This window comes from Podarcis pityusensis, assembly GCF_964106645.2.
Source record: "Podarcis pityusensis genome assembly, chromosome: 2".
NCBI classification, from domain to species: Eukaryota; Metazoa; Chordata; class Lepidosauria; order Squamata; family Lacertidae; genus Podarcis; species Podarcis pityusensis.
In genome coordinates this window covers 12,258,244-12,284,799 of record NC_138029.1, presented here as the reverse complement: position 1 = coordinate 12,284,799, position 26,556 = coordinate 12,258,244, and the positions used below count along the sequence as shown (strand labels likewise).

The window sequence follows — 26,556 nt, the reverse complement described above, 5'->3', positions numbered from 1 at the left end:
ACTACCATGCAGTGAACCACAGAGAGTTTCCAAGTTTTGCTTTTGCTTTTCTTGACAGGGTTACTGTGCCTTTAATACCAGGCATCAGCCAACATGGTACCTGCTGGAGATGTTTTTGTTGGGCTCTCAACTCCCAGCAGCCCCAGCTGGCATGGCATATGGCTAGGGATTCTGGGAGATGTAGTCCAACAACACCTGGAAGTCACCAAGATAGGTACCCCTGAAAGATGCCTTATGAAATTCAGCCAAAATCAGCACACCATCCTAGAGGCACAACTTGCCCAACCCTGCTTTCAAATGTCTCATGGGACCCGGCACGAGATGGGAGGCCAGCAGGCATATGGAGAAGCAAACAGCAACTTCTGTAGGAAGCCGTTCCTCCTCTGAAAATGGGGGGTTTTAAAGTTGGCAGTCACATACAGCAGGTGGATATTGGGCAGCTAAATTTACCTGTGTGGAAAGCATGGTGACATGGTGGAATTCTCCACGAGGCCCTTGCTTCACAGGCACTGGCAGAAAAAGGGTCTCGGCGTCTTCAGAAAAGATAGGCATTCCTTGCTGGGATACATAGGAAGGAAGATGTGAATGCATTGCTGGATACGCAGGTGAGTGTTTGATATTATTATTTATTATTATTATTATTACTATTATTAGTAGTAGTTTGCTGCCCTATACCCGCAGACCTGAGGGCGGTTACAACATAAAAATCACAATATAAAAACAGAAAATACAAAATAAGAACAAAAACAACCCAATAACGCCCCCTGCCCATTACATTTTAAAAAGCTATGAATTGAAACCGGAGACGCTATATGTACCTTTCCTTGCTTATTTGTTTGTTTTGTATCACAGAAAAACTTCAATAAAAATTATAGGGGAAAGGGGGCATTTGGATGTCAATCAGCCAAAGGTCTTGTTAAAGAGGAACGTTTTTGCCTGATGCTTATTATTATTATTATTATTATTATTATTAGACCTCTGATGGGTGTGGGCCGTCCCCCTCCTTTGCCCGTGTGCCTCCCTAACGCAGGTTTTGGTTATGCCGTTGCCCAGGAGGCTGCCCTTCTTAAAAACAGACTCTAGGCACCTCAGGTAAACTCACACAGAAACAAGTTAAGTGTACTAAACTGGGAGCCCTGCTTACACCTCCGCCTCCAGGCCCACTTTGGCTTGCTCCTCCGGTTCCCTTCTATAAGAAGTTCTCCCTTCAAGTATTTCCCCTTTGTTTTTGTTTTTTTAAATAATATTTATTAAAATTTCACAAGAAAAAAACCACATTAATGAAGAAAAAATTAACAATAAAAAGAAAAAATACAAAGGAAAAAAGGAAAAAACAATTAAAAACAATTTCATCTTTTCCTCACTTCGTTTACATTTACTTGTTTCTCGGACCTCCTCTTACCTCCCTCTTTTGTATTCTAATTAAATATGTTAATCCAACAATTCCTTTCCCTCCTTTTTAATCCTAATCTTTAATCTTGATATAATATAACTTTAAATTTTAGATTTTACATATTAAAACCAGTTTTTCCATATTCTTTTAGCCTGTACAGCTAGAAACCCCTTAACTTCAATCCAACATCATTCTAACATTCATTAATTTTGCAATATTTCTGTAAATAGTCTTTGAATTTCTTCCAATCTTCTTCCACCGACTCTTCTCCCTGGTCACGGATTCTGCCAGTCATTTCCGCCAATTCCATGTATTCCACCATTTTCATCTGCCATTCCTCCAGTGTGGGTAGATCTTGTGTCTTCCAATACTTTGCAATGAGTATTCTTGCTGCTGTTGTAGCATACATAAAAAAAGTTCTGTCCTTTTTTAACACCGATTGGCCGACTATGCCCAGGAGAAAGGCCTCTGGTTTCTTCACAAGTATTTCCCCTTTGACCCGGGACCTCCTGTAACTATACGTAGTGACAGGCAGCCATGCTCTGAGCAGCACTGGGTGAACCGAGTCTAGCTGCCACCACCTTCATTTCCCACAGGGCCTCAGAGTGAGGCTCGCTTGGGGGCATGTGGGAAATGAAGATACAGCAGTTAGACCCACCTGCCAAACCTGGCTCAAGTGTGCTGCCAGGCTGGACATTGATTAATTTATTTTACATGCTTCCGAACACCCTGGGTTTGCATTGCATAGGACGCTGCCTAACCATTAATCCATCTAAAGGTAAAGGACTCCTGGATGGTTAAGTCCAGTAAAAGGCAACTATGGGGTTGGGGCGCTCATCTCGCTTTCAGGCCGAGGGAGTCGGCGTTTGTCCACAGACAGCTTTCCGAGTCATGTGGAAAGCATGGCTAAACCGCTTCTGGCGCAACGGAGACCAGAGCGCATGGAAACGCCGTTTATCTTCCCACTGCAGTGGTACCTATTTATCTACTTGCACTAGCGTGCTTTCAAACTGCTAGGTTGGCAGAAGCTGGGACAGAGCAACGGGCGCTCACCCTGTCGCGGGGATTCGAACCGCCGACCTTCTGACTGGCAAGCCCAAGAGGCTCGGTGGTTTAGACCACAGCCCCACCCGATGTCCACTAGGTTTAGTACTGTCTACACTGACTGGTAGCAGATCTCCAGGACTTCCGGGAGGAGTCTCTATCCGGCCTACCACAGATATGCCGAAGATTAAACCATGGCGCTTCTGCATGCGAAGCCAACCCTTTCTCCCTCTCCACTCGGGTTGCCTTATGTCCTCTGTTTCTCCTCAACTCCTCAACCCCCAAGCAAAAAATGTTTCATGGTTTTTGGGTCATGGGTCAGGCTGTGAATATTCAGTAGGTCCTGGATTTCCTGGTACTTGCAGTGGACGCAGCCTGAGGCAAAGATGGCTGACCTGTGGCCCTCCAGATATTGTCTCCCATCACCCCAACCATTAAATCCAACAACATCTGGAAGACCACACAGGTTCCTCACCCCTCGAGGACACACCGAAGGAACTATCAAAAGTCAAAACAACCAGCAGAAAAACCAAACACAAATAGTGATATTATTTCATGTTATGAAATGGATGAATAATTTGGAGAAGGCATTTTTAAGTTCTTGTCCACCATCTCTGTGGCTGTGCACTTATCGGCCAGAATATCAGAAGCTGGCAATAGGTTTGCTTCCACACACAAAGGCCTCTCCAAGTTGCTATTGCTTGTTGTTTTGCTTTGTTTGTTTGTTTTTTTAAAAAATTATCGACCGAGGGAGCCGGCGTACAGCTTCCAGCTCATGTGGCCAGCATGACTAAGCCGCTTCTGGCGAACCAGAGCAGCACACTGAAGCGCTGTGTACCTTCCTGCTGGAGCGGAATCTATTTATCTACTTGCACTTTGATGTGCTTTCGAACTGCTAGGTTAGCAGGAGCAGGGACCGAGCAACGGGAGTACACCCCGTCGCGGGGATTCGAACCGCCGACCTTCTGATCGGCAAGTCCTAGGCTCAGTGGTTTAACCCACAGCGCCACCCGTGTCCCTTTTAGCTGCTATTGCTTTTCTGCCATCAGCCGGGAGCAAAACTAGCTTATTCTGGATAGCAAACATTTACAACTTGGGTCTTTTAGGTTACCTGACATCCCTTGCTAAATGAATGGTCATTTTTTGTTTGCGATGATGATTGACATGGACATTTTGAAGAAAAATATATATATATGTCAGTTGATTGACAGATAAACAGCAATTTCCTGATGAGATGTGGGAATGTAGCTGGCCTGGCATAGGTAATAATAAAGGAGCAAAATGATCTCAAGCCTCTTACCTGCATGTCCACCCAGAAATCTGAAGTCACTTTGTATCTCTAAGAGGATGCAAAACGTGGTTAGCAAAGCGTTTGGGAGAAAATAGGACAAAACGTCACCCTGGTACCTCATACTACACCCCCAACCACAACCCCACTCCTGTATTCTTTATTAACTCCCTGAGGTACTAAATTAGAACCCTCTATCCCCCCTTTTATGAAAGGATGCATTTAAAAGGTGTATTTTGAAAGGCTTTCTAAAAAATGACTTTTAAAAGGTAGCTATAGTACGGACTCCATGTAGAGAAACCCAGTTCACTCACACACAGAAGTACATGAGGGACAATTTTGGTATAGCTGTTAAATACCAAGACCTGGAAAACCAGGTGTGAAACCCCCAATTCTGCCATCGAGCCCGTTGGGGCCAGTCACCATCTTTTAGCCCAGGCATCCCCAAAGTCAGCCCTCCAGATGTTTTGGGACTACAATTCCCATCATCCCTGACCACTGGTCCTGTTAGCTAGGGATGATGGGAGTTGTAGTCCCAAAAACATCTGGAGGGCCGAGTTTGGGGGTGCCTGTCTTAGCCTAACCCACCTCACAAGGTTGTTGTGAGGTGGGGGAGAATCAGGTGCACGCCACTTTGAGCACCTTGGAGGAAAGGTGTCATAGTGAAATAATACAGGTGTATTATAATACTTAGTAACGGAGCTCACCTCAGTGCAGGTCCCTGTGGCAGCTTCGCACAGACTCAGCACAGACATGTTCTGCGGCCTATTTAACCATCGCACAGCCAACCGGGAGTGCCCCACCCATTTTACCATGGTGATGTAATATTCCCTGGAAAGAGAGCAGTAGTGAAACCAGCATGCTTGGGAGGGAGGAAACTAAACAGTCGTGGCTCCCTCAGGGGTCATTTGGCAAAAAGTTCAGCGATCAGCATATCCAGGCCCCTTTCTTTGCATTCTTGCCCTGTGCCGGACAGGAAGTACAAAAAAAAAAAAAAAAAAGCTTCTGAACTGACCGGCACAGAGAGATGTCAAAGAATTTGGTTTGAAAGGGAAAACAGCAATGGCTGTACTTTGCACGTTCTTCTGAGATCAGTAACGGAAATATGACCGGCATTCATTAGTGTCGTTTTTTCAGTCCGCAAACGTTAGGTAAATAATTACAGGTTGCATGTGGACTAACTGTGGTGGACGCCATAAGAGCTGGTTCCTAGGGGCTGTAGGGACTTTGGCCACCACAATAAAATATTTGAGGGGACTAGGCCCCCACAATGCTTTTGAATTATGGTGCTGGAGGAGACTCTTGAGAGTCCCGTGGACTGCAAGAAGAACAAACCTATCCATTCTTAAGGAAATCAGCCCTGAGTGCTCACTGGAAGGACAGATGCTGAAGTTGAGGCTCCAATACTTTGGCCACTTCATGAGAAGAGAAGACTCCCTGGAAAAGACCCTGATGTTGGGAAAGATGGAGGGCACAAGAAGAAGAAGAGGAGTTTGGATTTGATATCCCAAAGGAGTCTCAAAACGGCTAACATTCTCCTTTCCCTTCCTCCCCCACAACAAATATTCTGTGAGGTGAGTGGGGCTGAGAGACTTCAAAGAAGTGTGACTAGCCCAAGGTCACCCAGCAGCTGCATGTGGAGGAGCGGAGACACGAACCCGGTTCCCCAGATCACGAGTCTATCGCTCTTAACCACTACACCACACTGGCTCTCGGGAAAAGGGGACAACGGAGGACGAGATGGTTGGACAATGTTCTCAAAGCTACCAGCATTGACCAAACTGTGGGAGGCAGTGGAAGACAGGAGTGCCTGGCGTGCTCTGGTCCATGGAGTCACGAAGAGTCGGACACGATTAAATGACTAAACAACAACAACAAAGGCCCCCACAAAGTTGATGGGCATTCCCATTCAAATGGTGTGTGTGCACCACATCATGTGATAGATGATGCAGCGTGGGGCTTACCTGGGCCCCACAATATTTTACTCAAGCTGGCACCCCCTGTTGGACGCTATACATTAAAGAAGGAATGGGAAACCTGTTGCCCTTGTTATAAGAATTCTAAGTTCTCCAATATAGAATAAAAAGGTAAAGGGACCCCTGACCATTAGGTCCAGTAGTGGCTGGCTCTGGGGTTGCGGCGCTCATCTTGCTTTATTGGCCGAGGGAGCCAGCGTGCAGCTTCCGGGTCATGTGGCCAGCATGACTAAGCCGCTTCTGGCGAACCAGAGCAGCACACGGAAACGCCGTTTACCTTCCCGCCGGAGCTGTACCTATTGATCTACTTGCACTTTGACGCGCTTTCGAACTACTAGGTTGGCAGGAGCAGGGACCGAGCAACGGGAGCTCACCCCATCACGCGGATTCGAACCGCCCACCTTCTGATCGGCAAGTCCTAGGCTCTGTGGTTTAACCCACAGCACCACCCACGTCCCCCAATATAGAATAAATATTCATAAATGCACACATATCTAAATATATAAACCATGTGTCTGAAATAGCATGGGAGAGCAATCCTGAAGCCATTCTGACTCTCCCAATGACCTCACTTTAACTCTTACTCTACAGTAAGGGAGGCAAATGGGGAAAGCCTTCCCATTGTCTTTTCACTTACAAATCTGATCTTAAGGGCATATTTGTTTATGAATAGGGTGAGCCTGTGACCTGGATTCAGGAACTAAAGTACTAACCATCACAAAAGAATGGCCAGGCTGCTCAGGTAATGCAATCAGTGACTATTGTCAGGTATCCTGGCAGACAAGATTTCTGCTGTAGATTACCTCCTGTGATGTATGTATGTATGAATGAATGAATGGGGGGTGGTCTTTTGCTAAGGGCAATGTCAAAGTATTTAAAGGTTCCTGCACACTTTTGTTCAGGGCCTCTCATAGAATCATAGAATCATAGAGTTGGAAGAGACCACAAGGGCCATCGAGTCCAACCCCCTGCCAAGCAGGAAACACCATCAGAGCACTCCTGACATATGGTTGTCAAGCCTCTGCTTAAAGACCTCCAAAGAAGGAGAGTCCACCACACTCCTTGGCAGCAAATTCCACTGTCGAACAGCTCTTACTGTCAGGAAGTTCTTCCTAATGTTTAGGTGGAATCTTCTTTCTTGTAGTTTGGATCCATTGCTCCGTGTCCGCTTCTCTGGAGCAGCAGAAAACAACCTTTCTCCCTCCTCTATGTGACATCCTTTTATATATTTGAACATGGCTATCATATCACCCCTTAACCTCCTCTTCTCCAGGCTAAACATGCCCAGCTCCCTTAGCCGTTCCTCATAAGGCATCGTTTCCAGGCCTTTGACCATTTTGGTTGCCCTCCTCTGGACACATTCCAGTTTGTCAGTGTCCTTCTTGAACTGTGGTGCCCAGAACTGGACGCAGTACTCCAGGTGAGGTCTGACCAGAGCAGAATACAGTGGCACTATTACTTCCCTTGATCTAGATGCTATACTCCAATTGATGCAGCCCAGAATTGCATTGGCTTTTTTAGCTGCCGCGTCACACTGTTGGCTCATGTCAAGTTTGTGGTCAACCAAGACTCCTAGATCCTTTTCACATGTACTGCTCTCAAGCCAGGTGTCACCCATCTTGTATTTGTGCCTCTCATTTTTTTTGCCCAAGTGCAATACTTTACATTTCTCCCTGTTAAAATTCATCTTGTTTGTTTTTGCCCAGTTCTCTAATCTGTCAAGGTCGTTTTGAAGTGTGATCCTGTCCTCTGGGGTGTTAGCCACCCCTCCCAGTTTGGTGTCATCTGCAAATTTGATCAGGATGCCCTTGAATCCATCATCCAAGTCGTTGATAAAGATGTTGAATAAGACCGGGCCCAAGACAGAACCCTGTGGCACCCCACTAGTCACTCTTCTCCAGGATGAAGAGGAACCCTTTGGGTTCGGTCAGTCAGCCAGTTACAAATCCACTGAGTGGTAGCATAGTCAAGACCGCATTTTACCAGCTTCTTTACAAGAATATCATGGGGCACCTTGTCAAATGCCTTGCTGAAATCAAGGTAGGCTACATCCACTGCATTCCCTTCATCTACCAGGCTTGTAATTCTGTCAAAAAACGAGATCAGGTTAGTCTGACATGACTTATTTTTCAGAAATCCATGCTGACTGTTGGTGATCACAGCATTCCTTTCTAGGTGCTCACAGACTGTTTGCTTAATGATCTGCTCCAGAATCTTCCCTGGTATTGATGTCAGACTGACTGGGCGGTAATTATTTGGGTCCTCTCTTTTCCCCTTTTTGAAAATAGGGACATTTGCCCTCCTCCAGTCTACCGGGACTTCGCCTGTTCTCCAGGAATTCTCAAAGATGACTGCCAGTGGTTCTGAGATCACCTCTGCCAGTTCTTTTAATACTCTTGGATGCAGTTCATCTGGCCCTGGAGACTTGAATACATCTAAACTAGCCAAGTATTCTTGTACTATCTCCTTAGTTATTCTGGGCTGTGTTTCCTCTGCTGAATCATTTGCTCCAAATTCTTCAGGTTGGGCATTGTTTTCTTTATCGGAGAAGACTGAGGCAAAGAAGGCATTGAGGAGTTCAGCCCTTTCTGTGTCCCCTGTTTGCATTTCACCATCTTCTCCTCTGAGTGACCCCACTGTTTCTTTGTTCTTCCTTTTGCTATGAACATACCCATAAAAGCCTTTTTTGTTGCTTTTAACCTCTCTAGCAAGCCTGAGTTCATTCTGTGCTTTAGCTTTTCTGACTTTGTGTCTACACGTGCTGGCTATTTGTTTGAATTCCTCTTTGGTGGTTTCCCCCCTTTTCCATTTTTTGTACACATCCTTTTTTAATCTTAACTCAGTTAAAAGTTCTTTAGATAGCCACCCTGGCTTCTTTAGGCACCTTCCATGTTTCCGTCTCATTGGTATTGCCTGAAGTTGTGTTTTTACTATCTCCCTCTTAACAAACTCCCAGCCATCATGAACTCCCTTTCCTTTTAGTATTACTGTCCATGGGATCTCACCCAGCACTTCCCTAAGTTTTATGTAGTCGGCTTTCTTAAAGTCAAGAAATTGAGTCCTAGTATGCTTGGCTGCTCCTTTCCGCTGTATAGTAAACTTCAGAAGAGCATGATCACTCGCGCCTAATGATCCTTCCACTTCTACCCCACTAACCAGGTCATCAACATTGGTTAGGACCAGGTCTAAAATGGCTGTTCCTCTTGTTGCTTCTCCCACTTTCTGGACAATGAAGTTGTCTGCAAGGCCAGTGAGGAATCTGTTTGACCTTATGCTCTTGGCTGAGTTTGACATCCAACAAATATCCGGATAACTGAAGTCCCCCATTACTACTATCTCCCTTCCTTTTGCATGCTTGGCCATCTGTTCCAGGAAGGCATCATCTATGTCCTCCGTTTGGCTTGGGGATCTATAGTAAACTCCCACAATGAGGTCACTGTTATTCTTCTCTCCCTTAATTTTGACCCAAATGCTCTCACTTTGGCTTTGAGGTTCTAAATCTTGGATCTCTTCACAGGTATACACATCCCTGACATATAACGCCACTCCTCCTTTCTTGTCTGGTCTGTTTCTCTGAAATAGATTGTATCCCTCCATTATTACATTCCAATCGTGGGACTTATCCCACCAGGTTTCAGTGATGCCTATTATGTCATATTTAGTTTGCTGTACCAAGAGCTCAAGCTCATCTTGTTTATTTCCCATACTTTGCGCATTAGTGTACAGACATTGAAGTCCATTAATCATTCCCCCGTGTCTCTTATTTAAGGATTTTTTCCTCCCACCACTAGGTCTGCGTGCTGTTTGCTCCATTTGGTCTATGACATTTGGATGATCATCTTCATCAATTGATAGACTCCTACCTTCAAGAGCACTGTCTCCCTCCCCCACATTAGTCAGTTTAAAGCCCTCCTGATGAGGTTTCTGAGATTTTTGGCAAAAACATTCCTCCCAACCGTTGTGAGGTGCAGCCCATCGCTTGCCAGAAGTCCATCTTCAAGAAACTGCAGTCCGTGATCTAAGAATCCAAACCGTTCCTGTTTACACCATTTGTGAAGCCAGCTGTTCACTTCCACTATTTTTCCCTCTCTCCCTGGGCCACGTCGTTCAACTGGGAGGACAGATGAGATGACAATTTGTGCATTTAATTGCTTCAATTTCCTGCCCAGAGCCTCGTAGTCTCTTTTGATCTTCTGGAGGCTATTGCTTGCAGTGTCATTGGTTCCCACATGAACCAAGAGGAAGGGGTATTTGTCAGTGGGTTTTATGATTCCTTGCAGTCGTTCAGTTACATCTTGGATCTTAGCCCTGGGGAGACAGCACACTTCCTGAGACATCTTGTCAGGCCCACAGATCACTGCTTCTGTTCCCCTCAGTAGGGAATCCCCTATCACCACTACTCGCCTCCTCTTAGGTTTGGTTGGGGTTCTTCCGTGAGCTGTCCATTCCAAGGTCGCCTGCACATTCCCTGAGGACTGACTTTGCTGCTCGTCTTCATATACCTGATTGACTGTAATGAGGGAGAGATCCTCAAATGGAGTCTGCTCTTCGTCTTCCATGCTAGGGGAGAGGACCTCAAAGCGATTGTGTATTTCTAAACAATCAGAGCGAACCCTGGGCCTCCTACTTCTTTGAGTCACGTTTCTCCATATATCTGGCTCCTGTGTTGGTGAACTAGCCTCCTTCTCAGGGGAGTCCCCTGTCTCCTCCTTGGTGGAGACGGTGTGCTCTGTTGCTTCCAAGAAAAGCTCCAGCTCTCTAATTCTTTGGAGCGTAGCTACACGTTCCTCCAGTTGCTGGACTTTGTCTTCTAAGAGGGCAATCAACATGCAATTGCTGCAGGTAAAGCTGCCTGCAACCTTTGGCAAGATGGCAAACATTGCGCAGGAACCGCAGGCGACTGCAGCTGTTCCCTCCCCCTCCATCTTGAGAACGTGTCGTTGGGGGTGGCTACAGCGGTCCTCCATCATAAAAAGCGTGAAGGGGGGCAGGGAACTCTGTTGCAACAGAGATAATAAATATCTGCCTTGTTTTCCACTGGATCCTGCCTCCATTCATTTTTATCTGACCAGTCATGGACTTAGGGGACTCGGAGTCCCATTGGGGAGTTGGGCAGCAAAAGCAAAACCCCAATTTTTACATCAGCCTTCAAGCACAGCCCCTTATACATCATATTACAGTAGTCCAGGTGGGAGGTCAACAGAGCATGGTGATGATGACACTAGCAATAACAGCAGCAGCAGCAACGAAACAAGAAGAAATTCCGATGAAAGAAGAATGGCTGACGAAATTAATGGACTATGCAGAATTGGACAAAATGACAGGAAGGATTCGAAACCTGCGGGACCAGAGATTTACAGAAGATTGGAAGAAGTATATGAATTATTTGAAGAGCAACTGTAATCAACAAATTACTCTAGTAGGACTACAAGAAGTTTTGTAAGGAGAAATATCCGAAGTGTTACAAAGTAGAAAAAGATCGAGATATTGGTTATGAGTTTGAAATGTAATAGGGAAGATAAGAAATGCATACTGAGAGATTAGATTGGAAAATTTTCAGACAGGATTGATGGAAGTCAAAAATTTGAATAAGATGTAAAAGTATGTTTAATTACTGTTGAAAATGATATGTTAAAATATATATATATATATATATATATATATATATATATAAACAGCAGCAGTAGCAACAACAATAGCAGCAGCAAATTTTTACAGACTTAAGCAGTGGTACTCAGGGGTACGCATACCCCTAAACATTTTGTACTCTTTGTACTTTTGTGTATTTATTTTTCCTGATTTGAACTATAAAATGGTGACTTTCTTGAGTCAAAATGAGAGTACCCCTAAACATTTTTTTAATAGAAAAAAAGCACCGGGTATAAGGGGAACGAATTTGGATCGGAAGTGTGGCCACACGGCTCAAAGGACACGCTTCCTGAACTTGCAGCTGTTTGGATAAAGGGAAACAAAATTCCACCAGGCAACCCCAACCCATCCTTCCCCTTCACCTGCCCTGGAAGGATTCCGGAGGTAGGAGCTCCAGCAGGTGAAGCGCTCCAGATAGGTTCACCACAAAGAGTTGAACAGAAGGGATGGGCTGTCCAGCCTGAGAAGAGAAGAGAAAGTGGAGAGACAGGAGGAAGTCAAGGGCAAGGAACAAAATATGTGAACACGCCAGGGTGGGAGGTCAACATGCAACAGCAGGAGCTGTCATCAGTCATAAGCATTCATGCACTAATAGACAGGCCTGTGGTACAAGCAAACCCTATTCCATAGGAATGGGGAACCTGTGACCCTCCAGATGTTGTTGGACTACAGATCCCATGAGCACTAGCTAGGATGGCTAGGGATAATGGGATGTTGGGAAACTGTGTACATGCAGCTACTCACACAGAGTCACTTAAGGTTTGGCAGACAGCCAGGAGGCAATCTGAAGGAGTAAGTCTGCCTGGTGATAACAGAGCCATGGAGACAGCTCCCTGATTGGTCAAGCTCTCTCAAGGGAGTGATAATTAATGGCCTACTAACTGGAATGTGTTCAGAGTTCAGTATTCAGAGTTCAGTGTGTCAGTGAGCGTAGGAGTTGTGAGTCGTGTCAGAAAGAGCTAGCTAAAGATCCGTGTTCTGTTCTGTAAATAGTCCACTGTATATAATAAACACCTAACTACAAATTCCTGGTTCCTGCTTCATCTATCCTGTCTGCAGCCAAGTTGCCAATTGCTTCCGTGGATTCTGCGTTTACTCTGCTAGGTCTGGCTACGGTCCTGCAACTAGTCGGAAAGTTGCGAAACACCAATAGGTTTTGCCAATAGGTTATGGGCCCAGATTGGCGCAGACTGGTTGTAGTTTAGCAACATATTTAAGACTACAGGTTCCTCATTGCTTGCTTTGAGGTGCCAAGAGTCTACACCTGGCTCTGCAAACCCTTAAGACCAGACCCTCCAAGTGTCCCTATTTTCCAGAATTTACAGAAGCAATCCTGGTTTCTGATATGATCCCGGAATATCCTGCTTTTCCTTAGGACATCTCTATTTTCATCAGAGAGATGTTGGACAGCTGTGTAAGACAGGTGTGGGGAACCATTGTCCCTCCTGATGTTACTAAACTACAACCCTCATCATCCCCTGCCATTGGCCATGTTTTCTGGGGCTGATGGGAGTTGTAGTTCAACAAAATCTGGAGGCCCAAAGGTTCCCCTCACACCCAGTTTGAGAGGATAAATGTGCAAAGTTAGACCAGCAAAAACATGCAGGTTGGTTGGTTCCTCTAAGGCAGGCATAGCCAAACTTGGTCCTCCAGCTGTTTTGAGACTACAATTCCTATCATCCCTGACCACTGGTCCTGTCAGCTATGGATGATGGGAGTTGTAGTCCCAAAACAGCTGGAGGGCCAAGTTTGGCCATGCCTGCTTTAAGGTCACCTAAACATCCTTGTGACTGCTGGCCTTCCTCTAGTCCACCCCTTGTAGGGGAGGATAGAAGCATAGCTGTCAACCGTCCCTTATTTGGCGGAAAAGTCCCTTATCCCAGCGCCGTGTCCTGCTGCTATCCCTTATTGATGATCTTCCTTAAATTTCCCGGGTTTCAAAGGAAGCAGCTCCTCTCCCTCCCTCCCTGCCGGCCAGGGAGGAGGGAGGCTCCAGCTGTGTTGCTTGGCTGTGTTGCTCACCCAATAAGGAGTCTAAGAACGACTGCGGGCTGGAGCTTGCATGCCTTGTGCCAGCCGATCAAATCGGCCACGTTGCCTGGGGACTCGCCTTTGGTCAGCGCTTCCCAGCAGAGAGGTGACGGTGGTTTTCTCTGCTGCATTCCCTTTGCCGGGTTGCTGCGCTGTGGGTACCACTGCTTGAGGCTTCGTTTGGCTGCTGGCTGGGCTTTCTGCCTTTGGCTCGGAGGGGCTCAGAAGTTGAACATACCTGTGCCTGGAAAATCCCTTATTTTGGCTGCTGATCCCTTATTTTCGAGGCTGCTGGTCCCTTATTTTCAAATCTGTAAGTTGACAGCTATGGATAGAAGTGAGACTCACCTTAGGATAGGGATAGTGTTGGCTGGTAGGGTATTTTCCTCCAAGAAACTGGGGCAGTTCCATCTTTGGCACCAGGGAGTTGTTGATGGAAAGATAGGCTAGCCACATGCTATCAGGTGAACACCAGTGAGCGCTGGCAGTCTGCAGGATCTCCTCTTGGAAGCAAGAGGGGGATATCAGATATGAGTATCAAGCAGTAAACCACGACTGCTGGAGCCCACCTGCCTTTCCTCATGAGAAATGCAGAATGCACGCAGAATGCACAAAGGGGCACTCTTTGTCTCCGAAAACATCTGCGTCTCTGTTACTTTCACCTAGATTACTTGTTCAGACCCCTCCCCTCTCATTCACCCATTATTTTCAGGCCTCAACAGGCAGGTCACTCTGAACGGTTCTACCAATGCCATCCCTGAAAGCAGCATGTTTATTTCTGGAAAGGTTAAATAAGGAAATAGCTCCCCCTGCAGGCCATGGAAGACACAACTGGCCAATGGACTTCACTGCACTTTGGAGTGCTTCATTTAACTTTAATTAAACTGAACTAAGCCTTTATCGATGTTTTGCTGAGTTCTTAAAAGACAGGAGAAAGTGCAAATTGCTCCTAAAGGTAAAGGTACCCCTGCCTGTACGGGCCAGTCGTGTCCGACTCTAGGGTTGTGCGCCCATCTCACTTAAGAGGCCGGGGGCCAGCGCTGTCCGGAGACACTTCCAGGTCACGTGGCCAGCGTGACGAAGCTGCTCTGGCGAGCCAGCACCAGCGCAGCACATGGAAACGCTGTTTACCTTCCCGCTATAAAGCGGTACCTATTTATCTACTTGCACTTGGGGGTGCCTTCGAACTGCTAGGTGGGCAGGAGCTGGGACCGAAAGACGGGAGCTCACCCCGCCGCGGGGATTCAAACCGCCGACCATGCGATCGGCAAGTCCTAGGCACTGAGGTTTTACCCACAGCGCCACCCGCGTCCCTTGCTCCTAAATGGCCATTAATCACCACTGTATGAACTCAGAGGAGAATTGAGAGGAACTATTTTTTGTTTATTTCATAAAATTTGTACACTGCTCAATTGTTAAAAAAAAAAGCCCTCAGAAGTAAAGGCAAGACTTTTAAAATCACAGGTGTGTGAAAGCATTCCACTGTGTTATTTCGGCACTGCAAAGCGGATGGGGCGATGCCACCCCCTAGAAGACTGCTGCCCCAGGAATTCCTGACTGTGTTCATAGGGCCTTGACCTACTCACCTTCATATAGCCAGTCAGCAATCCCATTGAAGACAACTGTTTGGCGTCCAGATGTGGTGATGCGTTTGGCCCGGCTGGAGACTCCAGGCTGATAATAAATGTCGTTATCCAGGATAAACACCTGGGAAGGGAATAAATCAGTAAGATGACTGGATCAGCTCGTCTGAAACTTCTGGTTCTATGATCGCTACCAGGGATGCAATTCGGTAATTTTAGATTCTATACTGAATTGTATAGAATTGGGGGCTTCCCAATTCAGACAGCAAGGCATATTCCCTCCTTTACTTCAAAATGTGTTAAGCCAACCCTGCTGTATTTTCAATCTGTCACCCCCGCTCCCCAAGTGTTATGTACTGAGTTGAATAGGACCCAAAATGCAGCAGTCTGATTGGTCCTAGAACAATAGGATTCAGAATGCAGCAGTCTGATTGGTCCTAGAACAATGCAGCAGTATGATTAGTCCATAGGAGCCACCCAATCCAGCTCCAGGTAGAAGTGAATCCACAACCTGATTGGCCTACAGGAGAATCCCGGAATTAGCCAATCACGTGGGGCCCATTGTGTAAATAATGTATATAAAGCAGATATTGTGGGGGAACTTCCATTCCTCCTCACCACTATGAGATGAATAAAGAGCATGAAATCCACTCTCGACTCCGAGTATATTTCACCAAGTCAGCAGAGTTCTTCTACCCTAAAGTCCTGCCCCAGTGGCACCACGGGTGATCACAGCAACTTTCTAGGGAGGCTAACCTTAACTAAATAGGTTGGGGAGCCAAATAACAACTTCACAGGCAAATTGCTGGCTTATGTTGCCGTTATCCACTAGGGATCCCTTCTCCAGGTCTTGCCCACAAGGATCAACTGTTGTTGTTCTTGCTGTTGCTGCTGCAGCCATGCTCACAAAGCCCTAACTCAAACTGCTGAGGATGGAAATCAAGTCACAGGCTGACCTGTGTTGTTCTTGGTTGTGACATATGAAATCAACAACAAGAAAACTACCGTTGGGCAAACCTTGCCAGAGATTGGGGTGGGAAGGAAACAGAGGCAAACTGAAAATGTCCTGCTAATCCATTTCCCCCCATTAGTATAAACTAGGGCTGCTTTAATTTGTCAGATTAAACCAAATAAACAAGGAATATTCGGTGTTATGTTGGACGGGATGCCAGGAAACAGGGAATTCACATGTGGTGGGGGTGGAAATATGTACACTTTTTTTTTATGAAGGGGGCTTACGGAGATAACAGAAATCACTGGGTTAAAGCTGACCGAAAGTCCAGAGGTAGCATTATCATCAATGGTGTGGAAGGTTCGGCAGGCTATGAAGGACTTGCTCACAAATTTATTGACAGCTGCACAAATTATTATAGCTAGGAAGTGGAAAGGGCAAACAGAATATAAAATGGAAGAATGGTATAAAGAGGTGTAGGATATTGCTATTAATTATAAATTAATATGTGCCATTAAGGTAAGACGGGAAATATGCAGGAGAAATGATTTTGAGGGCGTTTGTGTAATTTGTACTGTTAAAACAGAAAGGAGTCAAACCATTGCAAGAGGTGTTGAAATTTTGGGAGGTTGGATAGTTACAATGGAATGGCCTCAGTGGTGGGGTGCACATTTTTATTCTTATTTATTTATGATTATTACTTTGTCAATAAAAAAATTAAAAATTACAAAAATAAAAATAAACTAGGGCTGCTGCCTGAATAACACAAATTTGCAGTCAAGAACTTGCTTTTCAGGTAATGAATTAATTTGGTGGGCAAGACAGCTCTGTATTATTATTCCAAAATTATTCCAAAAAAGAGAGGAAAGAATGGGGGTGGTTAGGGTGGGGGAAAGCAATCAATGCCCCCAGTACCAGCCACCTGAGGTGGCAGCCTCATTCTACCTAATGGCAGAGCTGGCCCTGAATTTATGAATATGTAAATAAATTGAATAAGTACTTACCAGCTGGTTATCCTGGGCTCCCCAGGCTGCATATTGCAGACGAACAGTATCTGCCTTGGGCACATCGAGGTTGCTGGTCTCCCTGGAAAAGGAAACATGAGACCACTTTCCTGCAGGAGAATTATTTGGGAAGTGCGGCAGGCGGAAAGAGGGCAGTAGGGCCTCTTATGCTAACGCCTGGTCCACTGTTAGCAAGACTGTGTAATTTGGGGGGGTGGGGAGTAAGAGAGACTAAACAAGGGATTACGGTAATCTATTAGTCCCTCTCCAAAGCTAAAAGGGAATTTTGCAAAAATAACCGAACATATACTGCCGTAGTTGCAACAAACAGCTTCAAATTTTTGATTTATGGTGTGTGCTTTTAATAAAGTAGGGACAAGGAAACTGCGGCTCACCAGCTGTTTTACAACCCCAGCCAGCACAGCCAACAGGCAGGGTGATGTGGGGACCCCACAGCTTCCCACAGCATCCTTGAATATACTCAATATTTTTAAAATAATCTAGGCTTACGTATATAAATACGAAGTAAAGTGAAATGAAACAACCGTTAAGTTTATGGTACAGTGCTGAAACCATGGGGTTGGGAACAACGAACCAGAGCAGAAATATTTGGTGCTGAACAATCAATGATGCAGCCTTGTTTACTTAAAGATCTGGAGGACTAACCCAATGGGGAAAGGCTGAAGATGTCTGTGTAAATTTAGGAATAGATTTCACAAGTTACAAGACTCCAGCACAGCGAGAACTTCTGGGTAAGAATTAATGTGAAACCTGAGTGTAGTATTATAAGATGTGACAAACCCCTCATGCGGTTTCCGCACACAGTACATGCTGGGAACTCAGCTGTGTATTCATTGAGCGAAAAATCCTAAGTATGCAATCACTGAGCACTGTAATCTGCTAATGGATTTCACATTAATTCCTATGCATAGACCGTAATGCCTATTGAAAGATTTCGTAATGGCAAACTGGCTGTCAGCCTACAGGAAAGCAAGAAGGGTGTTTTTTAAAATTAAAATAAAAAAGATCTCTTTATTTAAATGTTCTTTTAACAAGCATAACTAATTACATAATTACTAAGACCACAAAGTATTACAAACACCGGTTTTTTTAAAAAAAAAATGTAAAGGGTGTCAGAATGAAGAATATGTGTGTTTATGTTAAAAGCTGCTCAGCAGTAGGATAATAATTTTTGGTACTCACAACACATGTGACCCAGGTCCCAAAGGTTGTGGACCCCTTTAAGATATAGAAGTGGGGCATACTGTTACGATATAGAAGCAATGCGGCCGCGAGCTGGTAGCTTGAAAGCAAAACATAATGGGAATGTTGGGACTGTTCCGTGGGAAACAGAGGGACAGTCAATTCACAGTGCAGAGGGCACCGGAATTAGCTCAGAGTGTAATATGAGCTGTACAGGAAGTACAGGAGGAGTTTGTCTCTCGACTGCTGGAGCTTGAAGAGAGCAGTCATGATTTTTGTAACGCTGCAAAGACAGAAATAAAGGAATGTAAATACGTTTCTGTCTATCTCTTTCCCCTGCCGGGGGGGGGGCAGGAAAGAGGGGGTGTGTTCTTCTCACTCTGAGAAGGATCGCCTATCGCGACCTCTGCCTGGATCCTGCTGGGGAATGCAGACAGGGAGGTCAACAGGAGATCAAGCCGGGTGCCTGGAGAGTGGCCAGTTTCTCCTGATAAAGTCTTGATTCCCAACACATACATGATGGAATAGATGCAAATAACAATACAGCAAATAAAGACCTCGTTGTTCTATTTGAATAAATTCATCCTATGGTGCAGGTCCAGTTCTTACCTGGTGCCCAAGTTATAGATCAAGTAGCGAGCTGTGAAAGAGTAGCGGAAAACCTACAGACCAGCAGGAAATAAAAAAAATGATGTTAGTGTGGAACAGTAGACGCTTCCTGGGACATCAATTCTCCCTTTTTCTGCAGCTGCTTCGGCTAATGATAACCAAGGTGGTTGGCTTGCCTGGCAATCAGATAGGAAGAAGTGATGGACAAGTTTTGCCCAAAGCTGGATTCCTTTGGAGCTTGAGTGGTCCAACCAAATCCAGCACTCCCCAGTCAACCACACCATGTTGGCTCCAAGACCCTTAGGAGCGAAAGGGATCATTTCCATTTACTCTACCTGCCTTTTTAAAATTTTTTGCCTTCACCTAACCAAGCTGGATGGGACGCGGGTGGCGCTGTGGGTTAAACCACAGAGCCTAGGACTTGCCGATCAGAAGGTCGGCGGTTCGAATCCCCGCGACGGGGTGAGCTCCCGTTGCTCGGTCCCTGCTCCTGCCAATCTAGCAGTCAAAGTGCAAGTAGATAAATAGGTACCGCTCCGGCGGGAAGGTAAACGGCATTTCCGTGCGCTGCTCTGGTTCGCCAGAAGTCATGCTGGCCACATCACCCGGAAGCTGTACGCTGGCTCCCTCGGCCAATAAAGCGAGATGAGCGCCGCAACCCCAGAGTCGGTCAGGACTGGACCTAATGGTCAGGGGTCCCTTTACCTTTTAACCAAGCTGGATAGGCTTATATACTTGGGTCACATCCACAACATATACTTAAAGCACATTTAGAACTGATGGCTTCCCCCAAAGAATTCTGGGAATCTCCGCTTACCCATTGCGGAGTTACAATTCCTCCCAGCACCCTTAAAGAACTACAGCTCCCAGGATTCTTTGAGGCAAGTCATGTGCTTTAAAATGTATGGTGCAGACCTTGGCTCCACCTCTTAATCCCGTTGAAGACTTTGATGCCTTTTAGGTCCGACATCAGCAGGGATGTGGGTGGCACTGTGGTCTAAACCACTGAGCCTCTTGGGCTTGCCAGTCAGAAGGACGGTGGTTCGAATCCCCGCGACAGGGTGAGCTCCCGTTGCTTTGTCCCAGCTTCTGCCAACCTAGCAGTTTGAAAGCACACCAGTGCAAGTAGTAAATAGGTACCACTGCAGTGGGAAGATAAACAGTGTTTCCATGCGCTCTGGTTTCCGTTGTGCCAGAAGCGGTTTAGTCATGCTGGCCACATGACTCAGAAAGCTGTCTGTGGACAAACGCCGGCTCCCTCAGCTTGAAAGCAAGATGAGTGCCGCAACCCCATATTCGCCTTTGACTGGACTTAACCATCCAGGAGTCCTTTACCTTAGACGTGTGATCACAGATGCACTTAGATGACACTTGTGGACTGGAAATCCGAGGAGATGCTTGATTTTCACTTATAATCAAATAACCATGGGATGGGATGAGGAAAGGAGTTGAGCTATGGCCTATGCAAAGCCCGATTTTTGGTACCTGCAAGGTGCTTTTGCAAAATATTGATCTGGCACTTCTGCTGCGGCATTAAATTTGGAAGCTCCTGAGTTTTATAGCTGCCAGTCCTGCTACACTTAGTAGTTCATAGGCTTCTAGCAAGTCTGGCTTCACCCTCCCTTTCTCACAGCTCCCAGAGATGTGGTTCTTGGTTTAGCCCCTCTTACTGGCGCCTTTCCAGAAGTTCATTCTAGCCACCGACAAACTGATGGCTGCTCAAACAGCCCTATAGCCTAGCTGCATCATTACCGGCCCCACACCGGGCATCCTATATGATGTCAGGTGTAGGGCAGGTATGTGTGGCTTGGCCACAACAGTCTCGCAGTCCAAATGGGGAGACCTAGTGGGCCAAATCAGGCCCACAGACCAGAGGTTCCCCACCTATGAGATAGACTACAGTCCCATTAGAAAATTTTGGTGTATTAGCAGGAATGGATAGAGAAGCAAGATTAATTTTCCACAGCTGGCATGGAGAACGGTGACTCCGCACTTTTGCACATTTGTATGGTTTATAATTATCCAAGACGGGAACAGAGAAAGGCGGCCAATTTCAGCACCAACTGGCCTGTTCAAGATTCTGTTAGTGATAAATCTTGACCCTTTATGGGGCAGGTGGCGGGTGGATCGATTCCAGCACCTCAGATATTTAAAGGTTTTGCCTTTTCTTTTCTTTTTAATGCATTGGGTGGAGGAATTAACCAGCCTGCAAGCACTTTGGGCCCTTACCTGCTGCACATCGCAAGCCAAAAGCAGAAACTGCAAATCCGGTGACACTTGGAAGTGGGAGGCTTTCAAGAAATGCTGTGGAAGGGGAAGGAAAGAGGGGATGAAAGAAGAATGGGGTTGTTAATGTAAGATGGGGCAACTGCACCTATTATTGAGGCCAAGTTTATTTTCTTTTTCATATTGAAGCCTGTCAGGTGCTCAGAGCCCAAGAACCGGTGAGCAACCTGAGCTGAGAACAAGGTGGTTAAAGACCAGGAGTCTGGTCTGCTGTGGCAACATAGGAAGCTGCCTTAAACTTAGTCACCTCATTGGTCCATCTAGTTTGGTATTGTCTGCATCTCTTGGTATTGGGTCTCCAGCTGTTTTTGGACTACAATTCCCATCATCCCTGACCACTGGTCCTGCTAGCTAAGGATGATGGGAGTTGTAGTCCAACAACAGCTGCTTGGGAAACTCTGGTCTAACACCAAGGGTGGTGTAGGAGCCCTTCAGATGTTGCGGGGGCCCAACTCCCAACAACCCTGAAGATTGGCTATGCTGTCTAGGACTGGTGGGAGATGGAATCCAACAACATCTGGAGGGCCAGAAGTTCTATGCTGACTGACAGCAGCATTCCAGGGTTTCAGGCAGGGGTCTCTTCTCAATCCTACCTAAAGATGGCTGGGATGGAGCCTGCAACTTTCTGGCTTCAAAGCACTGAGCTGCAGACCTTTCCCACCTGAAGGAAGAACTGATAGCTGCTCTCTGTCATCTGTAGAGCTCTATATCAGGACAGTGGTACCCAAATTGATCTTCTGGGGTCACCTACCCCAGAAGGAAGATTCTGGGCATATCTCAGCTAGAGTTGTCTGCAGTTTTCTCTTGTAAACAGCAACACTTGGTGATGATACAGTGAAGGTGGAAGTGGAATGAGGGTGTCTCTACCGGGCAATTGGTTCCTCAAGCACCGAAAAGGGGCAAAATATTGATATGGCACTTTGGCCATTACATTAGATTTGGAAGTTTATGGGTTTTGTAGCTTCCCTCTTGCCCCTCCTGTGCATAGCTGTCAACGTTTCCCTTTACTTAAAGGGAAATTCCCTTATTCCGAATAGGATTCCTCACAAGAAAAGGGAAAAGTTGACAGCTATGCTCCTGTGGGGAACGCGGATGGCGCTGTGGGTTAAACCACAGAGCCTAGGACTTGCCGATCAGGTCGGCAGTTCGAATCCCCGCGACGGGGTGAGCTCCCGTTGCTCGGTCCCTGCTCCGGCCAACCTAGCAGTTCAAAAGCACGTCAAAGTGCAAGTAGATAAATAGGTACCGCTCCGGCAGGAAGGTAAACGGCGTTTCCGTGCGCTGCTCTGGTTTGGCAGAAGCGGCTTAGTCATGCTGGCCACATAATCCAGAAGCTGTACGCCGACTCCCTCAGCCAGTAAAGCGAGATGAGCGCCGCAACCTCAGAGTCAGTCACGACTGGACCTAATGGTATGGGGTCCCTTTACCTTTACCTATGCTCCTGTGGCACTTGACAGTTTGCTGGCTTTCAGCAAGTGAGGCTTCACCCTCACAGCTCCCATAGCCAAATGCCTTCAGTTGTGCCTTTGGCCTCATTGCTCCTTCTCTGTGCCTTTCAGTGAGTTCTTTCCAGTGAGCTGTATTCATTCTTGACTCCCACTTGAAGGCTGCCTGCAGCTCAGCTTTGAAAAGCCCTTCCTCCTCGCCGTGCGAGGACGGGTAAGGAGCATACCACTCATTTCATACTCCAGTGCTCCAGAAATCTGACTCGTCATGCTCTGCGTACCAATTTTTAGAGATTCTGGGTTGTATCCTGTTGCGCAGTGGTAAATTAATCAATGCAGAGTCTTCTTTATAAACAGAATAAAACTTTTACTTGAAGAAAACAAACTTCTTCAGAAACAGCATAGTTAAAGAGCATACACAGAGTGCTCATAGCAGCTATCTGACTCTTCACAGAGGCACAGTCTTAGTTAGTGATTTCCTAGAGTCCTGGAGCCACTCTGTCTGCCTTAGCTTTACATAGCAACAGCAGCAGCACTATTCCACAGACTACTAGATACACAATCCATACAGCTCTCTGACTGAGGCCCATAGACAGGCTGGCTACTTTTTATAGGGAGAATGAATCATCATCCAAGATGAGTCCCGAGTCACAGTGACTTGGCAGTTTGCTGTTAGCAGTTAGCAGCAGGCTTAGGCTTGAATGACTGTGTAGGCCTTGAAGGCCTTGCCTTACTGCTTCTGCTCTTAAGAACCTTTGTCTCATGACATATCCAACCTTCTCTGCCTGCTAGTACAAGGTCTTTTGTGCGAGTGGATGAGTTGAGCAAGGAGAAATCCAACGCAACAGGGTCACTAGGGAGAACTCACAGTGCAACAGATTGCACAATCTATTGTGCAAGAAAATGACCAGCAACCTGCTTCCACTGACACAAAACATTCCACCGGCAGAAAAAAATGACTTTAACTTAGTGCTACGTTGGAGGCAACCCATAGTTTGGCTCCAAAGGATCTCCTAAACCTCTGTGATCAGTAGTGGATTGCAAGCCGCTGTTCTTACCAAATCTCTGTCCTCCACCAAGAGGGTGCTGTTCTTTTGGCCAATGTGCCACTTCATCACGGTCCCTGTATCGCTGAGCTCCACCAACTCATCGTCTGGGCAAAGAAAAAGCAAGCAAGCAGGGTGCCCAAATTAACTTCTCAACTTACTTACACGCCACACTCATTTTACACTTTGAGAGGTTTTTGTGTGTGTCATGTACTGAAGTTCTCACCCTGGGCCAGCAGGGGGATACTGTAGATAGTTATGCAAATAAGGGATCGAAAATGACGTTCAGTGATTGGATAGTTTTAGAAAATTGTTACTGTTGCATTGTAGTGGAGCTCTATATAAGCAGGCTGGCTGAACCCTTCAGTTCAGTTCTGTCCTGGCCTGTGAATAAACAAGAGCTGTTTGAAGAATCGCTGTGTCGTCTGATATGTTCACCCACAACTTAACAGTGTGTGTATAGAACAACTAACAAATGCAAAAATAGTGATAAATGTAATACACAGAAGTTGGCTTCTTCTACAGAAGCACAGGAAAGGGAAGGAAACTGCCTGCGGCTGAGAAAATAAAAGAAAATAGGTGGTTTGCTTTCCAGACCAACTCTAGTCAAACTTCCCCATTCAAGAAGCCCTCCATTGCAGAATTCACCTTTGCTTCATCCACTAGGTTTTAACCCCTTTCCCACAGCTAGATGTTGAATCCAGACTTTAGAACATTTAAAAAGAAGTGTTGCTGTGGTATCTGAGGACTAAACTACACATGGCATTAATTGCATGGATGCAGTTGTTATAAGAATTTAAGGTCTCAGATACATAAATTAAATATTCATAAATTTACAAGGCAAACACCTACATAAGTATGTAAACCACATGTCTGAAATAGTACAGGAGAATAATCCTGAAATCATTTTGACTCTCCCAAATTGACCTCAAATGTTTCTCTGCGGGGAGGAAGGAAATGGGAAAGCCTCCATCATCTTTTGCTTACCTGTCTTAAAGGGCATCTTTGCGTATGAATAGGGTGAGCCTGTGACCTGGATTCCAGAATTAAAGTATTTACCATCACAAAATAATGGCCAGGCTGCCCAAGTAAGCAATCACTGGCCATTGTCAGGTATCCTGGCAGACAGGATTTCTGTTGTAGACTGCCTCCTCCTATGATTTATGTATGATGTTTTTGGTGGTGGTCTTGAGCTACAGGGTGGGCAATTTCAAAAGTTTATATAAGGGCGTGCGCACCATTGTTCTGGGTTCCTCCTCCCTCCTGCATGTGGTGAGTGGGGACCCTGTTGCAACAGTTTAATAAAGATCAAGCTTACTAGCCGCTTTGCTTCTCAATATTCTCTGATTGGCCTCTGTTATTTTATCCTACCAATAGGGAACCCACTTAAGGACTCTATACGGGCTCTTGGATACCCCATAAGGGAAAAGAAGCAGATTTTGTTTACATCACAGTCATGTGTGCCTTTTTTTGTAAACAGCAGTCAGGCCACAGCAGCCTCAAAAGTGTGGTGGGTGGTAAAGAGAAGTTTAATTCTTATTTCCCCTGCCACACTCCCAACAAGTCTCTTCTCTGAAGGTGTTATTTGCAGTTGAGGGGAAACTCCCACAGGTGCCAAAGGACACTTCCCTTGAAAAACAAACAGCAGCTTCGGAGAGGATATTTGTTTCAAGACTGCAACAGGGAGAAGATAACTTCTCCCCACCCAGCTTCCAGGGTCCCCAAGCTACTCAGGATTCCCTACAGCTGCTGTTGGGAACCCCTTGGGCACTATGGTGGGGCAAGGCGGGAAAATTAAAAAATACAAATAAATAAAATAATGTCACATCTAATTTGACACTGAAATGAGGAAAATACCGTTATAGGTTTCGGGGGGAGGGGATCTCTCTAAACCCCATAAATTTCTAAATGGTAGAATTTTAGTTATTTGGGATGTGAAGGGAGAAATACAAGCTGTAGAGGAATTCCTGAACTAGCCTATGCAAAAATGACCTGGTCAAGCTAGGCCCATTAAGAAACAATACAGGGCCACTGAGGGGCATTGAGAACTGTCCTCTGCCCTTGCTCTAGAGGTTTGGAAGGTTGCCAGGGTAACTGGGTGTGAGGTGACAGGAAAAGAGAGTTTTAGCAGGGTGTTCTGGGAACAAGGAAGAGGAAGAAATACTTGGATCCATCTTGGGCAGGCTGGCTGAAGGCTGGCTGCACAGCTGTGAGGGACAAACCCCCCCTTGAAATGGCCATGCTGTAAGATCTGGACTCCCTCCATGGAGACTGAAGGTGTAAATAGGTGAATAAACCACATTTCTTAAAGCTATGACAATCTCCATCATGTCTCAATTCTCCAAAGGACCACAGACCCTGGGTGAGTGCCTGGAGCCCCATGGGCTCTTGCCACTGGGAGGCACCTAACTTTTGTAGCAATATGTTAAATAATCTAAGGGGCTGCAAGTACTTAGGAACATTTAAAATGGACTGAAGGGAAGGTTTTCATTGGATCTGGATGTGTCAAATTGATCTTGTAAAATGGTTCAACTTGTGCCTGCGTAGCCAATCAGCATATTTCTCATTCAATACACCTCCATCCCTGGTGACGACGTTTCAGGGTGGATTGAGTCATGGAGTCATGATCAGGACATTTGTTGACATGTAAAAAAATATTTATCTTGCGATTCTCTAGCAAAACTGTTTTTGAAGACGGTGGATTTCCTGTGAAGTTTGTCAGGGTTTCCCCAAGGAGAAGGTCAGAAGGGAACACAAACTTCCATAAGAGCCTTTCTTATACAAAATCAGCCATTTGAATCTTGTCTATGTCAGATATGGGGAAGCTATAGGCTTCCAGTTGCTTCTGGGCTGCAACCCCTGGCAGAGGATTTTGGGAGCTGCAATATAACAACATTTAGAGGTCCATAAATTCCCCACCAGTGGTGTACACGGACTGGCAGACATTCTCCATGGTTTCGGGAGGATTTTAAGTAGCCAAGAATTGAACTTGAGATCTTTGACATGCTAAGCAGATGCTCTACTGCTAAGCTACAGCCCTGCCCATG

General features: G+C 45.9%; 1 protein-coding gene across 2 annotated transcripts in view; it reads right to left on the bottom strand.

The window, feature by feature from the left end:
• Window positions 1-26,556, bottom strand: part of LOC308470883 (inactive dipeptidyl peptidase 10-like) — a 57,523-nt gene that overhangs the window by 21,843 nt on the left and 9,124 nt on the right. For both annotated transcript variants that reach the window (XM_080994504.1, XM_080994503.1), the window contains 10 exons: window positions 23,522-23,616; window positions 20,962-21,036; window positions 18,733-18,785; window positions 16,921-17,002; window positions 14,968-15,088; window positions 13,730-13,884; window positions 11,713-11,810; window positions 4,433-4,556; window positions 3,738-3,776; window positions 451-558 (listed from right to left, as the gene is read on the bottom strand). In XM_080994504.1, the coding sequence (XP_080850630.1) occupies window positions 451-558; window positions 3,738-3,776; window positions 4,433-4,556; window positions 11,713-11,810; window positions 13,730-13,884; window positions 14,968-15,088; window positions 16,921-17,002; window positions 18,733-18,785; window positions 20,962-21,036; window positions 23,522-23,616 (950 nt within the window). The remainder of the gene's footprint in view (window positions 1-450; window positions 559-3,737; window positions 3,777-4,432; window positions 4,557-11,712; window positions 11,811-13,729; window positions 13,885-14,967; window positions 15,089-16,920; window positions 17,003-18,732; window positions 18,786-20,961; window positions 21,037-23,521; window positions 23,617-26,556) is intronic.